This window comes from Pleurodeles waltl, chromosome 2_2 (assembly GCF_031143425.1).
Source record: "Pleurodeles waltl isolate 20211129_DDA chromosome 2_2, aPleWal1.hap1.20221129, whole genome shotgun sequence".
Classification (NCBI taxonomy): domain Eukaryota; kingdom Metazoa; phylum Chordata; class Amphibia; order Caudata; family Salamandridae; genus Pleurodeles; species Pleurodeles waltl.
The window spans coordinates 834,456,813-834,473,726 of record NC_090439.1 but is presented as its reverse complement, the minus strand read 5'-3'; the positions used below and the strand labels follow the sequence as shown (position 1 = coordinate 834,473,726).

The following is a 16,914-nucleotide window of genomic DNA, read 5'->3' as shown; positions in this document are numbered from 1 at the left end:
GCACACAAAGTCCAGTCTTTACCCTCTTACTCTGGTAGAAGCAGCAACTGCAGGATAGCTCCACAAAGCACAGTCACAGGCAGGGCAGCACTTCTCCTCAGCTCTTCAGCTCTTCTCCAGGCAGAGGTTCCTCTTGTTTCCAGAAGTGTTCTAAAGTCTGTGGTTTTGGGTGCCCTTCTTATACCCAATTTCTCCTTTGAAGTAGGCCTACTTCAAAGTAAAGTCTCTTTTGAATGTGAAATCCTGCCTTGCCCAGGCCAGGCCCCAGACACTCACCAGGGGGCCGGAGACTGCATTGTGTGAGGACAGGCACAGCCCTTTCAGGTGTAAGTGACCACTCCTCCACTCCCTCCTAGCACAGGTGGCTCATCAGGAAATGCAGACTCCACCCCAGCTCCTTTTGTGTCACTGTCTAGTGTGAGGTGCAACCAGCCCAACTATCAAACTGACCCAGACAGGGAATCCACAAACAGGCAGAGTCACAGAAATGGTATAAGTAAGAAAATGCTCACTTTCTAAAAGTGGCATTTTCAAACGCACAATCTTAAAATCAACTTTACTAAAAGATGTATTTTTAAATTGTGAGCTCAGAGACCCCAAACTCCACATGTCCATCCACTCCCAAAGGGAATCTACACTTTAATCAGATTTAAAGGTAGCCCCCATGTTAACCTATGAGAGGGACATGCCTTGCAACAGTGAAAAAAGAATTTAGCAATATTTCACTGTCAGAACATATAAAACACATTACTATATGTCCTACCTTAACCATAAACTGCACCCTGCCCTTGGGGCTTCCTAGGGCCTACCTTAGGGGTGCCTTACATGTAAGAAAAGGGACGTTTTAGGGCTGTCAAGTGGGTACACTTGCCAAGTCGAATTTACAGTTAAAACTGCACACACAGACACTGCAATGGCAGGTCTGAAACATGATTACAGAGCTACTTATGTGGGTGGCACAACCAGTGCTGTAGGCCAACTAGTAGCATTCGATTTACATGTCCTGGCACCTCCAGTGCACTTTACTAGGGACTTACTAGTAAATCAAATAAGTCAATCATGGATAAACCAATCAACAATACAAATTACAGAGAGCATATGCACTTTAGCACTGGTTAGCAGTGGTAAAGTGCTCAGGGTTCAAAAACCAACAGCAACAGTTCAGAAAAAAATAGGAGGCAGGAGGCTAAAAGATTGGGGATGACCCTGCATAAGCTAAAAAGTCCAACAACACACCAACCATGCATGTCTAAACATACACCCCAAACATAGGTGGTGCTGAAAGAGTGAGAAACACCATGAAACGTCGTCACCTTTACGTAATGTAGGGAAAGAGAACCTACAACAAGCAAACATGGCCCATATGGAGAAAAAAACTGAAATGTGAAAGATCACATGCATCTTAACCCAATGTCTGCACATTTTCTGCAACAAGGAACACAGAAAGGCGTATTGTTATGTTACTTAAGCATACACCCAGATATGTTTAAGCGTCACAACTTTCCTTGGCTCTTTAGGTTATGAGGATCAACTAATACATTTCCTTTATGGGAGAATATGTGTGAAAGTCAGAGATGTAGGACTTTTTTGTGAATCAGTCTCTTTAGTCTCTTCAAATTATCAAATTTGAAGTTAGATAACTCATCTTAAAGACTACACAATTAACTTTGGTAAAGCAGCTACTACCCAAAATATGTTGAAACGTATTATTTGGACAATGGGGCATAAAAGTTACTAAAAGTATGTCATTTGTTTTAATGAAAACGTATGAATTTACAACCAGGAAGAGCATATTGTTGATGAAGGTTTCTCTGCCCATTCTGTTCTATTCTATTCTATTGTATTGGTATTTGTAAAGTATGGCTACCCAACAGGGCTTCCTAGTGCTAAAAAGGAAGGAAGGCAGACAAGATCTTAACACTCATGTTCAAACAGCCAGGTCTTAAGAGACTTTCTAAATATTCTATTGGCATTTGTAAACGGCATTACGGGCAAATGCTGAGTACTTTATGAGACACTGGCATTTCTCGAATGATTTTTCCATACCATACTTTATGAGAAGTCACACATACATTTTAATAATATCAGTAATCAGTTCTTGGGTTAATGCTTGTTCTATTGGTCAAATAAACAACAAGACATTAACCAGTTTCATAAAAAATCTCCAAAATTAATTTCTAGTGAATAAAAAATCAGGTACATTATTTTCTCATTATTTTTCACCAGGAAAATTAATTCAAAGATAAGCAGAACACAAGTATACAGGGGATCTGGGTGTAATCTGATTGGTAATATGCCGAGGCCAGATCTAGGGTTGAGAAGACCTTTGCTCCTTTTAGGGCGGTGAACATTTCTGCAATAGTAGGTAGGGGAAATCTGTCTACTACCACTTCCTTGTTTAGTGCACGCAAGTCCACACTTTATTATCCGCTTTGCGAGCCACTACAATCGGAGCAAGCCACTCCGTTGCTTCAACAGGTTCAATGACATTTTGCTTACAAAGTTTCTCTAACTCATCCCTCACAGCATCTAGGATACTTATTGGTAGTCGTCGGACTTTAGAAACAACTGGGATTGCATTCTGCTTCAGTTTTATTTTGTGAATGTATGTTTTGAGGCATCCCAGTTTCTCAGTGAAAACTTCTGGAAATGTATTTACAAAGTAATTTTCTTGTACTTCTTGAACTTTGATTTGAGGTGATGCATTAGGGTCCAAGATAACTCCTAAGTTTTTTTGAACAGGCCAGCTTAAAATGTTGTCACCCCTTTCTGCTACATAGACTTTAGTCTGTGTTTCTGTTTCTCCATATTGAATAGTTCCCCAAAAGTATCCTCTCATGGCTATTGGCTGACCCCAATACCCGCCGAGTTGTATGTCCATTTCATACAATTTTACTTTGTTTGCAAAATTTCTACAAAACACCTGGTCAGAAATGATTGTTAGACGTGAACATGAATCAAACATTGCTTCAACCTTAGTGTTATCTATTTTTATGATGCCTTTGGGATTACCTTCGCCTGAATCGTTCACTTGCAACACAATTTCATAATAAACCTCAGAAACTTTGACAGTGTTATTTCTTTTATCATTTTTCTTATATCTACAACACGCGACAAAATGACCTTTCTTGCCACACCCTTTACATACTGCCCTCCATGCTGGGCACTCTTTCCAGTAGGTCATGTGACCTTTCATTCCGCATCTGAAACACTGTCCTCTAAACTCTTTATCAGGTGTATTTTGAGTTTCCTTCTTTTTCTCTTTCACCACGTTTACTTCTGCTTTATTCTCAGATATTACACTTTTACTCTCAACTCTAAGTTCTTTTACACACGAAAGCATATGTTCTACCTGTTTTGATACTATTAATACCTCATTGAGGGGGGGGGGCCATCCTTGAGCCATAACTCCTCACGGACCCTCTCAATGTTGCAAGTTAATAAGAACTGGTCACGAATGCGTTCTTCCAAGGTTGCACCAAATTTATAGGGTGAAGCCAATCTCATTAGCTCAGACACGAAGTCCTCTATGCTCTACCCCTCCCTCTGTGAGCGTTTGCCAAAATGATACCTCTCTAGAGTTGTACTAATCCTGGGTAGGTAGTGTTTATCTAGCTTCTTTATACATATTTCATATGCATTCAAATTGTTTCCTTCCTCATCTGACAAACCTGGAAGGTGTTCTAAGACTTCCTGTCCTTCCGCTCCCAAACAGTGTGCTAGTAGTGCAACTTTTCTCTCAACATTTATATTAGGACCACACACTATAAGGTAGTTATTAAAAACCTTTTTCCACTTATTCCATGTCATTGATGGTTCCCCTGGGGTGTTTAAGAAGAATGGAGGTTGCGTGATTTTTTGCATGGTGGGACACTATGTGGTTAGATGCTATTCGAGTTATGTGCTTGGTCAAATCCCTGTGTGCTAAACTATTTGACAATATATGCACCTACAACCTCATATTTTATCCAATTGTAGCTCTTCACTTGATTTTAAATATATATATTGATTACATTTATTTGCACTTCACATGAATATTCTATTATTAAATTCTGAAGTAATCAATACACACAGCATATGTAATTGTATTGTAATACATCAGGGTGCCTTCAATCTTATTATTTGTAATTTGAGTAATACAACTGTTGTTAACTATGCAAACATTTCTTTCCCTTGTACTCTGAATATTTCTAGTGTGTGGATCACTGTATCTCTTTAGTGCCCACTGTTCTAATGTGTTCGATTCAGACACAGAGGTCTGCTGAAACCTCCTATGTTATTTTCTTGATGCCTGACACCTTTCAAGTTTCTCCACTAGATGGTGCTAATAGCACATAAATTCTATTATGGAGAAATGGCAGCTGTATCTTGAGAAAAACGACTTGATGTCCCTTATTAAGGTTCAGTTCTATAAAATGTTACACATTTTTGAAATACAGCAGTTGTTTAAGTCATATTGGCATGAAGATTCCTTCAACTATTTGTTTCTTCCTGGGTTATACTTGCAAAGTGCGTGCGCTCTGCCTCAGCTGAGAGGAATTCCCTGAGGTGATATGAACATTCTAAATGAAACGCCCAGAGCGTGCTGCAGATTTATAGCTGTTGGCCTTTGTGGTGAATTCCCCGAGGCACAATTATTGATATAATTCGGACTTAAACCACTTTACACCTTTGATCTTTAGCTGGAGAGTTATTTCCACGATTTAGCTGCTAAATATAGAGACTTCCAGGTAACAAACAGTTGACATTCGTAGCCACTACACCTTTCCTCACACCCTGAGCTGGACAGAAATAGTAATGTCCCTTAATTAAATGTGACAAGACTGCCTTAATGTTCCAGTGCGAGAGTGCTGGCTAAAAGGACAGATGGTCACTTGTGTCGTTGCGCAAGCTTTCACATCCGATGACTTTACCTCTACACTGCAGGGTTACATTTAAATTTCACCATTCCTTGTGAAAAGTAAAAGACACTGCCTCACCGGAATCTGTCTCAGGACCACAGCGCTCAATTAATCCTTCTTCACAGTTCGTATGTGCTGTTCAGAACTTGCCGTGTTGGGGCGTGTTCTCTTTTGCATCACAGGATCCCATCCTTGTCGCCAGTGTGGAGATGGCCAATGATCACACAGGAAAGCGATGACAGTGAAATGATAAGTTTAATAATGCAACGCCCCAGCCACCTCACATCACAGTCCTTGTCACCCTCAGATCTCCTCCAGCAGTCTCAGCTCTCCTCCTGGAATCCTGGTGGGAGAGCCCATTATGATAAGGGTCAGAGGGGACACCTGGGCCAGGGATGAACCAACACAGGAAATACAAGATACCACACATTTGTAAACGGCATTACGGCCAAATGCTGAGTACTTTATGAGACACTGGCGTTTCTCACATGATTTTTCCATCCCATACTTTATGAGAAGTCACACATACATTTTAATAATATCAGTAATCAGTTCTTGGGTTAATGCTTGTTCTATTGGTCAAATAAACAACAAGACATTAACCAGTTTCATAATAAATCTCCAAAATTAATTTCTAGTAAATTAAAAATCAGGTACATTATTTTCTCATTATTTTTCACCAGGAAAATTAATTCAAAGATAAGCAGAACACAAGTATAACCGAGAGATCACACACCACGCTATGCAAAACAGTTCATAAAATAGTGTCAACACATGATTCTACTACGGTGAGGCAAGGCCATTTAATAACTGGGTCAAGTGCATTTAGCAAAAACAAAGAAAGAGTTTTCGCATATGGTAGACTGAAAATGTTCACCACATTGTTCACATATCGGCCATGTTTTAGTGTACTAAATACATCATACCGTGTTTATAACATCAGTGACCAAAGGAAAATATACAATTACATAGTCTGTCAATGATAACATAGACTGATACTGCTAGGAAGACTATCCACTGTGTGAGATTTTTCACATTAAAAGCCACTGCCTATGTCTTCATTACACCTTTTGTTCTGCTTTTATTATGAAATTATTTTTCAGGTAAAACGCAGGTTTTTGGTGAGCAGGGAGGCACCTATCGGATAAGAAAACATGGTGCATACCTCCTTTCAGTCACATCTATTGTATTTGTGCCTGGGCTATAGGAATGACACTTTGAATGCATGAAATCAATAAGCAACTGTGTATGTTTGTGGACTCCTGACTGAACCATAAGTGGGCCAAGAGTCAGGATAGGAAGTAAAAAGCAAAGATGCTGGAGGAAAAGAAACTGCCCACTTTGTGAAAGAAGAAGCAGATGGTGGCAATATGAGGGTTTGAAAATCATCAGCAAAATCCTGAAAGATAAAAGAATTAGAAATAGAGCCCGGTTGGTTTCTTCTAAAAAAGATGGACTTGGAATTAGTCGTATAGGAGATGGTGATAGACAACAGAAAATGTACCTTGTGGTCAAGAGGAAACTGGAAATGTGAGGAGGTATGGAAGAAAAATAGGATGCATGAAAAGCAGGAAGGTGAACTTTACAAATCAATGGACACACAGCTTAGACACAATTCCAATGGGAAAACCTGCCACCAGTTTAGTAGAAGTCTGAGTGACTAGCGGATGGTCTGCCATTGGGTGGACTGTATGCGCTACTTAGCGTTCTCCACCTTCTTAGGTGGGATATCTTTGCAGTCAGGGGAGCTGCCACAGCTTCCCTCTCATCACTGCATATTTGACGAGCGGACTCCATGTTTAGAGCGTATGCTTAGCAACTTATTTGTATTGAGAAAATAAACTCCCAACACAAGATTTTGTTTTCTTAATACCCCAAATAAACTGTGATGGCCCACATGGCGTTTACTCCCTGCACATGGGGTCACTCTACATTTTCCCTACCCATATTTTCTGGGCTTTGCAGGACAGAGACAGGCAGGGAAAATGATTGATGGTAGCCCTGCAATAGAGTGGGATGACTGTCATTGTCACCTAGCAGTTCAGTTGTAATGAGCCACCAGGTCAGAGGGTTCCACTGGCAGAGACAGCAGACCCTAATTGGTGTAAACACAGTGCTTCCCGTGTCTTAAAACAGCAAGGAGAAACCCCAGATGAGGTGTGGCAAGAGCGCCGCTGATTTCATGGGGGTGCTCTTGCGACACAAAAATCTAAGTGAAGACTAAGTATGACTGGAAGGGGCCATAGCCTCATGTGCAACAACATCAAAGGGTAACAAGATGACTACAGTGCCTAAGCTTAGAAAACACAATAGAATTTCGTATGTCTAAGGGTTTCACTGTGAGTTACCGGAAGTTGCTGATGGGGATCGTAACCACGTTGATAGCTCCACGGGAAATTACGTGATGTGTGGAAACATACTACAACTGTCATATTTCCCACAGAGATTTCAGTGGCTGGAAGCAACTGAGATGTCCAGGGGAAACTGCATGGAGAATGAGGAATTACTGGTTAAACCAAACGTGGAAGTACCTCATTTCCCAAGAGCTTCTCATGCTTCAAGCCATACAAGCTGTTCATTTCACTCCACTGGTATTAACGGACGCCCCAGTATTGATAACTCTGAGGGGTGACTTTAACACCTCTCACACCAGGAAACTCTTAACGAGGCTCTAAAACTTCATATATATTGTGGCAAATATTTTGAGGCACTCTAACATCGGTCATGTGTTATGGATTCATAACAAATTTCTTTCTCTGTGCCACTCCTTCAACAGTACTGAAAATTTAATTACACATATTGTTATCATTTTGTTATGATTGAACATTTTTCGCACGACATATACAAAATATTTCTGTCCTTTACCACCTATGCTTAGATATAATAGAATTATTCTTTCATAAAATTGCTGTTTTAATTGAAAATGTGGTGCTGGTTCTTGGTAGGCTGTTCCCATGCCCTGGCGATGAGTTGTGTATATAGACAACAGACGTACAACTACCAAACCACATGTACGATGCATATGCAGTCCCTCATGCAACATTGGGCATACAGTTATCCCTGCCTATATTGGAAGTGGTACAATTGCATTTAAAAAGAACACAAGCAGACTTAGAAGGACAGACTTAGAGATGGATGAGCAGATGGATCCTTGCTTAAGGTACCCTTAATCATTAACTCTTCGCCTGAGGAAGTAAAATTCGAGGTGGAGAAAAGATTGGAGTACAGAAGTCCATTCAATCCTTGACACCTCTTTGATAATAGGTGATAAAATACATTAGTGTCTGTGCCCGGCCAGTGGGATGATTGAAATACAAAAAAGTTGAAATTATGAGTGCAAAATACATGAAGGAGTACATGGCATGAGGTGTGTCAGTTCATTTTCCAGCTGGACAGATTACCAAGTGATGGATGGAAAATCTTACTGTATCCTCAGGATTAGTAAGGAAATTGGTAATAAATCTTGAAGATTTCTAAGTTGTGGGTGCCGTAGCTTAGCATGTAATAAGTAACACTGAACATATCGTCACAAAAAGGTTGCAGAATGTATGTACAGCCTCAGAAGAGGAGTGGCACAAAACGTAAAGTAAAATATCTCAAAGAAGGAACTAAACCTCATTTAAAATATTTCAAAGGGTATCTGCACAGAGATCTACAAGAACAAACATATGTGCAAGAAATAGCAAAGCTGGAGACGTTGTATTGCTTGTGTTGTTGATAGAGATTAAATGGGCATACCAGATGGTAAAAGTATTCTTTATCTGTTATCATATTTTGTTTATCTACAGGAAATCCCTCATTCCTGCAGGCTCATGACAAAGTTGTCATGTACTGTTGCAGAAACAAAAATGTAACTTGAAAAAAAGAGGGATGGGCAGGTATACAGATGGCTGAATGATTAATTTATGTTAGGGAAACTCAGGGCCAGTTCACAAGGCTAATGTTAGACCAAAAGTCTAACTTAGACAAAAAGTCCAACTTTACTACTTTTCGGTTTTCACAAAGGTAAATTCCTACAAGTAAAATTACTAGTAGTAAAGTTACCAGTAGTAACATACCTTTGTGAATACTGAAAAGTAGTAAAGTTAGACTTTTGGTCTAAAGGTCTGATTCACAAAGGCAAACTTAGACCTGAAGTTTAACTTTAGACCTGAAGTCTAAGTTTAAACTTCACGCAATATTTATACTTAATTTGTGCTGCATTTGCGTAATTATTTTACGCAAACGCGGCGCAAACTTACAAAATATAATTACATTTTGTAAATTTGCACTGCTTTTGCGTCAAAAAGTCACACAAATGCGGCACAAAAAAAGTATAAATATGGGTCTTCATGTCTAAAGTTAGACTTTAGGTCTAAACTTAGAGCCTGATTCAGAAAGGTAAAGTTAGATCAAAAGCCTAACTTTACTACCTTTTGGTATTCACAAAGGTAAGTTACTACTAGTAATTATGCGAGAAATAACTATCCTTTGAAAATGCCGAAAAGTAGTAAAGTTAGATTTTTGGTCTAAGTTAGACTTTTGGTCTAACTTTATCTTCCTGAATCCGATCGTTAGGCTTTAAGCCCACTTAACTATTAATCTATCTGCACAGGAAATCACATTCAAAATGTAGAATATAGTCAGTCAATTGACCTTTCTTTAAGAAATCAGTTTTGAGTGATTGAAAATTTAACCCCCATGCAAATCTTGTCCTTGCACTCTTTACATGGCAAGCTCATTATATCTCACAAGGTCACATTTAGGGTCTGATTTATACTATTTTAGCACCGCATTTGCGAAAACTGTTTATGCAAAAGCAGCACAAACTTATAAAATTCAATTATGTTTTGTACGTTTGTGCCGCTTTTGTGTCAAAAAGCGACGCTAAAAAAGTTTAAATCAGGCCCTTAGTGCTGTCTGACCACCTCATTTACCAACACCATGTACTTAGCTCTAGGGTTTCATATTATAAATCAATGTTGTAAAGTGTTCAATTAAGAAAACACGTACTACAACTCTCAAAAAGCAATGATCTGCTAAATTAAAACCAAGATCTGGAAACATAGGCCCATATTTATACTTTTTTAGCGCCGCATTTCAGTAATTTTTTTACACAAAAGCGGCGTAAACTTACAAAATACAATTATATTTTTGTAAGTTTGCGCCGCTTTTGCACCACATAATGACGCAAATGCGATGCTAAAAAAGTATAAATATGGGCCATAGAGTTTAGCATACAGGGATTGAAAACATAGTTGCATGCTACAATTTCCTTGATGTTATCTATAGCAAGTGAAATTTTCTATTTTAAATACATATTTATTGTTTATAGCTTTCGCTCACAAAATGAACAAGTTATGGCATTTTCCAACGAAGTAGATGAAACATTTACATTGCTTCCGGTTGCTCAGCAATCTATCTCTTTGTTTAGGTTTGTCCAATAGCAGTGTATATGTCTGTATGTAATTGGCCTATGCAATAAATCTATGCAATAAGCCGCAAAGAAAGACCCATTTTTTTTAATATCGAGTCTTTCCAATGGTTATTTAAATGCACTGAAATGCTCTCAAGACAAAACTCTTTTTCTACCAGTGCCAGAAAAATGAAACTAGCAGATTCCTTTTGACGGTATAGAAAAGAAGCTTTTATCCATCCATGAAGAATGCCAGCAGCAGCTCAACTAATCACGAATCTAGCAATTCCACTAGCAGCAGTGATTTTTCCTTATTCCTAACCTTTAAAAGGATATGACATTCATTAAGTCAAACCTAAAAATAGTCAATAGCCTGTGCGCTCAAATTGTTGCAAGCAATGACATCTAGTGTTGGCTCTAAGTCACTGCCTCCAAACCAGTACTTATTACTGTAGAAATACCGATTATCAAAATCATCACCATTGGTAGCCAGTAGAGCAATGTGTCTGCTACGTAGATCAGGAGAAGAATCACAGAACAGGATACGAGGGAAGCCACCTAAAAAAATACAAGATAAAAGTCAACATTGCTAAATGACACACGGTCAGTGCAAACACATTCAAATAACACCCTGTCTGTAATCTATTCAATTGTATACATGAAATAATGGTAACAAATCTCACTTTTGTTGGAAAATGTGAACTTGGCAAACAAGTTACATATTGTCTTTGCGAGTGTGAGACGAGGTTTCGTAGTTTTGAACAACTAAATATCTGATAACATTGTGCTGGGCACGTTCATGTGGCCAAGGAGATTTGAGTGGCAACATCGAGCTTTGCACAAGCATCACCGGATATTTACATCTGACATTCTTTTAAGGTGTAGCGTCATAGGCATTTCAGAGGAAGCCAGGCCTCTGGTGCCCGCTCTAAGACTCACCCCCTCTTGACACTCCCGCTTAATCCTTCATGCACAAAGCCGCAAAGGAATTGGAATTGGAAGGTGGCGTTCGATTCAGAAAGCTACCGGCAAACGAAAGCGACACTGAGATCCACAAACAGCATCATTTGTTGATGGAAATGTATTAAGGAGTTTACGAATTATGTGAAATTGCGTTAATAAATGATATGAATTTGCACCTATAAACGGATTTGTATTTATATACAATCATACCAATCATACCAGTAAAGTGTAACACTGGAAGGCCCTTACTGTGAGTGACTATAATAAGTGCAATCCCTGCGCAAACACTTGATTGTGCAGGGATCGGAAGTGGAAATGGTGCACACCATTTTGCACCCGATAATTCCTGTGTGAGATAAAGTTTGCATCCCATGTTACATTTTGGCAGGTAAAACCTGCAAATCACTTAGGGAAATGCCAGGTAATTATCAGGACATGCCGATTATAATGCTAGAAGCACACAAATCTGCATGTAATTCCCCAGTATTAGGGGAAATCTCGTATTAGGTGCTATTTAATTTCCGCAGTGCAGGATTTAATATTCTGCGATTTATATCACACTCCTGCTTGGGCTAATTATTATGATGGCCTTAACGATATTTAAAAAAACGTTTGAAGGTAGTTCGCTCTGCCTGACTAATCACATATTTCTTCTGTCAATGGCAAGAAGAAAAACCTTTACATTGTGCTATGCTCAGGTGACGAACACGTTTAAAACAACTCTGGGGCTGATTCGCAAAAGAAGATCATCCGTTGGCACAGGGCTTCAACTACAATTTATGTGTTTTACTATATTTTTTAAATCATCAAACTATCAGGCATCTGTTAGTTTGTGTATGTCTGTCAGTCCAATCTCTATTGCCAGTGCAAACTCATGCCTGGAGATTTCCTTTCCTGATTGAACATACTTTCACACATGTCAAATTCACAAAACTTTCCAAAGTGTTAGACCTGTTAGAGTTAGGGTGGTTTTCCCCTTAAACTTTTGCCCTGACTCGTGTTTTGCTGAATGCATTTCTGTTATCCTTAGGACTCTGTTGACTTTGCTAAAGTGCGTGTGCTCTCTCCTGTAAAAATGTTAAAATTGGCCTATTTAATCTACTTCTAAGACTCAGGTAAAGTGGTACTACAGGTACCCATGGCCTGTAAATTAAATGATACTAGTGTGCCTGCAACACTCATTGTGCACTCAGTTAAGTAGCCTTTTAGACATGCCTCAGGCCTGCCATTGCCGCATGTGTGTGCAGTTTTAAACTGCCATTTAAACCTTGCAAAGCCTAAAGCTTCATTTTGAATACATTTAACTCATCATTAGAGTAGAGTGCATTGTTTTTAAAAGGTTGGACATATATTTGTAAATTTTACATGCCCTAGTAGAGAAAAACTCTGAATGCATGTTTGCTTACTGTGAGGTCTATGTCTCCCATAGGATAAGATTGGGTTATTATATAATAAATGCAAACTTTTGTGTGGTGGCCAGTGGGAATGTCATTTTGGTGTTTTTTGGGAAGTATAATTTAAAACCCTCTTTAGTGATGAAGTCAAATTTTAAATCACAATTCAGAAAATGCCACGTTTAGAGTGTTGGCCTTTTCTTGCCCTATTTGGTGCTTGAAGCCTGTTCCTGGGTTGTATGACTAGGTGTATTTGGCAGTTGGTCTTTGTGTATTCCTCCCAGACAACCACACAATTGAGACTGGGCGTTGGCAGGATGGGGCATCCTGACTTGATGAGAGGGGTGGAGCTGTCACCTATCCTGCTTGCACTTCAGAGACACTGCCTCAGCTCGCACACAAGGGACTTAACAGTAGCCTTTTGTGTCTGCATACAGACTGGGACCAGGACAGGGTGACTGAAAATTCCAGACACTTCTGTACGGGGAAGACTCTGGAAGATTCTTCCACTTCAAAGTGGGCACCAGTTATAAAAAGGGAACCCATTCTTCAGTACACTCCTGGACTTGTGGATACTACATGAGGAGGACTGACTTGCAGCAAGAGGACTACCCTGCAGCTTGAGGCCGGCCCTAGTGTCTGGGAAGGAAGACTTGACCTGCATCCTTCATTCGACCCCAGGCTGAAGTGACTCGAAAGGTCACCTGACTGGCCTCCTGTTCTGAGCAACAGGGATACAAAAAGCTCCTAAGGTGTCTCTGCAACTGCCCAGCTGACCTGCGTGCTGATGTGCCTGGCACTGCAACTGGACCTGACTGAGCCTATTGGCCTCTGCTGTAGTGAGTTTCTAATCCTCAAGAGGTGCCTTTCATGGTCTGGACCCTTGGTTTTGCAACCACGATCAAGACAGTTCACACCAGGATTTTGGTGCCTACGCTGACCGCTACCATGAAGCTCTGGTGAATGTGACTTTTTGCTACACAGTGATCACCAATGATGACTGGCAACACAAGATCTGCACTTCACACGACATCACCAAGAGCCCACAGTGACCACCAATGTGAAGCTCCAGTACCAACTGTCCATGACGCCCGATATGATGTTCAGGCTACAGCAATGACCATCCAAGATGTCCGGCCTGCTCTTCGTGACGACAATCCACTACAAATGGAACTCTTCACATTACATTTTAAAAGATAACTTTTTTACCCGATCTAACATGGTCCCTGTATCCGGCCTGTAATCCATTGTGGTCAGTCTGAACTTGTGACTTTTACCCGCTCTTATACAACTAATTAACTGCAAGTGGCACTTTCTGCTTTTAGGCACTATACTTATCTTAAATGTTTGATTTTGCATATCTCTGGTTTGGAGATTTGTCATTTTGGTGTCAAATCATTTATACATTTTTACTCTATTTATCTAAATTGGTCTGGGATGTTTATTGTGTTTTTATGTAATTACTGTTTGTGGGCTGCATACATACTTTGTACATTGCCTCTAAATTAAGCCTGACTCTGCCATGCTAGCAGAGGATTAAGCATAGGATAATTTAGTGACTTTGTGGTTTACCCTGACAAGGATTGTGGGTGTGTTGCTTGAGAAAGGCTCACACCTCACTTACCCAACTGCCCAATTTCTCACAAAAAGGCATGCCTGAAAACCTGCGATCAGCATATGTCTGGGAAATACATGTGACCTATTTGTTACACAGGCATTTCTCAAAGGCACAGAGTACAGTTCATCATTGGAAAAAAAAGGCAGTTTCCATGAAAATTCCACATTTCTTTTATTTGTTTTTAATCCATGGTGAAATACATTTCCAGCTTAGCCCCATGAAGCTTGACGATGTTCTGTTTCCCTTCCCTCTGTTTAAATGGATTTATGCTAGCTATTGGCAGGTGTAAATCTCCGACCATTGACAGGCTGGGTAGGAGTCGGAAAAGAGTTTATGAATGCTCACAACTAACATGTTGTGGAAAACTAGCATTGGAGTGGAAAACTATAAGAATTTCAAAGATAGTTTGATCAGCTGCTTTTGTGTTCTGCACTTATTTATCCAATTAGCAGGAATAAAAAAAATGTTGAAGTTCAACCAAATATACTAATCAATGTCTTTGAAAGTAGGGGTACATGGGTAATTTATGTGGGTGGAATGAAAGGACATATGTATTCATTGTTGTCAGATGGTCTGTGAAGTTATTACTTTTGTCTAAGCCGAGGACAGGCTTTACATGTAGGACAGTCTTTCTTGTAAGGATGGGAGCTACCAGACTTGGGTTGCTAGAATTTTTACTGTAGGAAAGCGAAAATGACGATGATTGATTGCATAATAGATTTGAAATTAAATGTGTTGTATATGGGTGTTCAGCAAGAAGCTGCTTTATATTATTATAATTGTTTGTCAGTGATGTATGTGCAAATAAGATCTTCATATGATGGATGACACATGCCATAGAAGTATTAGTGACAAGGACCCAACGATTTCATTTCACCACCCCCCACTCCTCACTATGTAATGGCTTCCGCTTGAAGCCAAGGATACTTTTAAACTATTCTCTTCTCAGAGTCTACTCTTCTTCAGTGTTTCTAAGGGAGTGCCCCAACCTTTTCTGGTTCTTTGCTACTTGTCCTCTGGACTTATCTATGCTTCAGTGTATTGAAAGAGTACCTGGAAGCTCTTCTTCTCTAACACCTCTATCAGATTTGATTTTCCTTCTGCATTATTTTCAGGCTTCTTCACTCCATGGATTCTAGCCCACTTCGATTTGTATTTAGCTATATTGTTTTTTCTAGTAGATTGGAGAGTAGATTGGGTCACGGTTATGCATATCATGTTCTACTGATGGCATAATGCAAGCTTTTTAACAAGCATCGGTTAGGTTACGAAGGGCCTAATTATGACATTGGATATTGGGCCTGCCAATGCAGCAGAGAGGCCGCCACCAGCATGCCGATGGCACCCCTCCAGTCGCATTATAATGTTGCCACCGGGCTGATCAGTAGGGACATTGTATTATGACGTTCCCGCCAGGCTGACCGGCGGGAACAGTGCTATGTTATTGGTCTCGGCTCCCTTAAGGAAGCCAAGGCAAATACCGTAGCAGAATAGCACCATCAGAATCTGATGGTGCTGGACAGGGGGGCCCCTGCACTGCCCATGCCACAGGCCACAGGCATGGGCAGTGCAGGGAGCCCCCCTGTTCTGACTTTACACCAGCCCTTCTATGGCGGCGTGACCGCCATGGAAAGGCTGGTGGAAAGCTGAGTTGTAATCAGTACGGCAGCGCTGAGTTGAGTGCCAGTATGACTGAGCACAACTCAGACTGCTGCCAGCCCATCAGGAGCAATGTTCCTGGCAGTGACGGTGGTCTTTATGTGTTCCCACCTGCCAGGGTCGTAATGTGGTGCTGGGACCACCTGAAGTGTGATGGTCCCAGCACCATCGCAAGTGTGGTGGTCTGAAGACTGCTACAATCAGAATGAGGCCCAAAGACCCTAATCTTAGTTCCTGTAATTTTGTACAGTACCAACCCCATGCATGTCCCCTTAATGTGCGCTACTTCTCTTTGTTCTTGGAATCAATTGTTCCTTATATATACCTGAGATTTAAAGTGGCAATACTTTGTGCTGTTCAACAAGCAATCTATAATCTAATGTTATAATGCTTCATTACATACTTCTTCTTCATGCATTTTGCTTATGTAAAGCAAACTGATGCCCTTTGGGCCAATTTTAAACTTCAAAGAAATACAACAAACTATATAATAAATTGTTTCGAATTAAAAATGTTTCATTTTGTTGATTTTGTGAGCAAATTGGTGTATCCTACATTTCTACATGCATTTATATTTCTACATGCAAGTATATTTTCTACAAAAAAAATGTTGAACCAAGAATTAAACTTCTAAAGTCATGAAGTATTTATACACAGGGGTAAAGAACTGTTTTTTTTTAAAAAGTATAATTTTTCTTCTACATTAATGAACTGATTAATTTGAAAATTATCCCGAAGGGGACATTTACTTGTTCTTTACCAATGCCAAATGTAATTACCTAATGTGTCCGCAATACATTTAATAAACAATTGACCGAATAATAGGTGAAAGAACCTTAACATCTCTCAATCAACCAAGAGACCCAGCCATTAGTATGCACTATAGAAATGTCTTCAGTTCAGTTATTGAATGGATAGATATCACAACAATGTAATTTGAGTTTATTTCCTAAGAATATATATATTTTTTTGACTAGCTATCCA

At 39.8% G+C, this 16,914-nt stretch overlaps 1 protein-coding gene across 1 annotated transcript in view; it reads right to left on the bottom strand.

The window, feature by feature from the left end:
* Positions 1-16,914, bottom strand: part of SLC26A7 (solute carrier family 26 member 7) — a 619,854-nt gene that overhangs the window by 92,035 nt on the left and 510,905 nt on the right. The window contains exon 9 of the mRNA XM_069219229.1: positions 10,777-10,854. Within this exon, the coding sequence (XP_069075330.1) occupies positions 10,777-10,854 (78 nt within the window). The remainder of the gene's footprint in view (positions 1-10,776; positions 10,855-16,914) is intronic.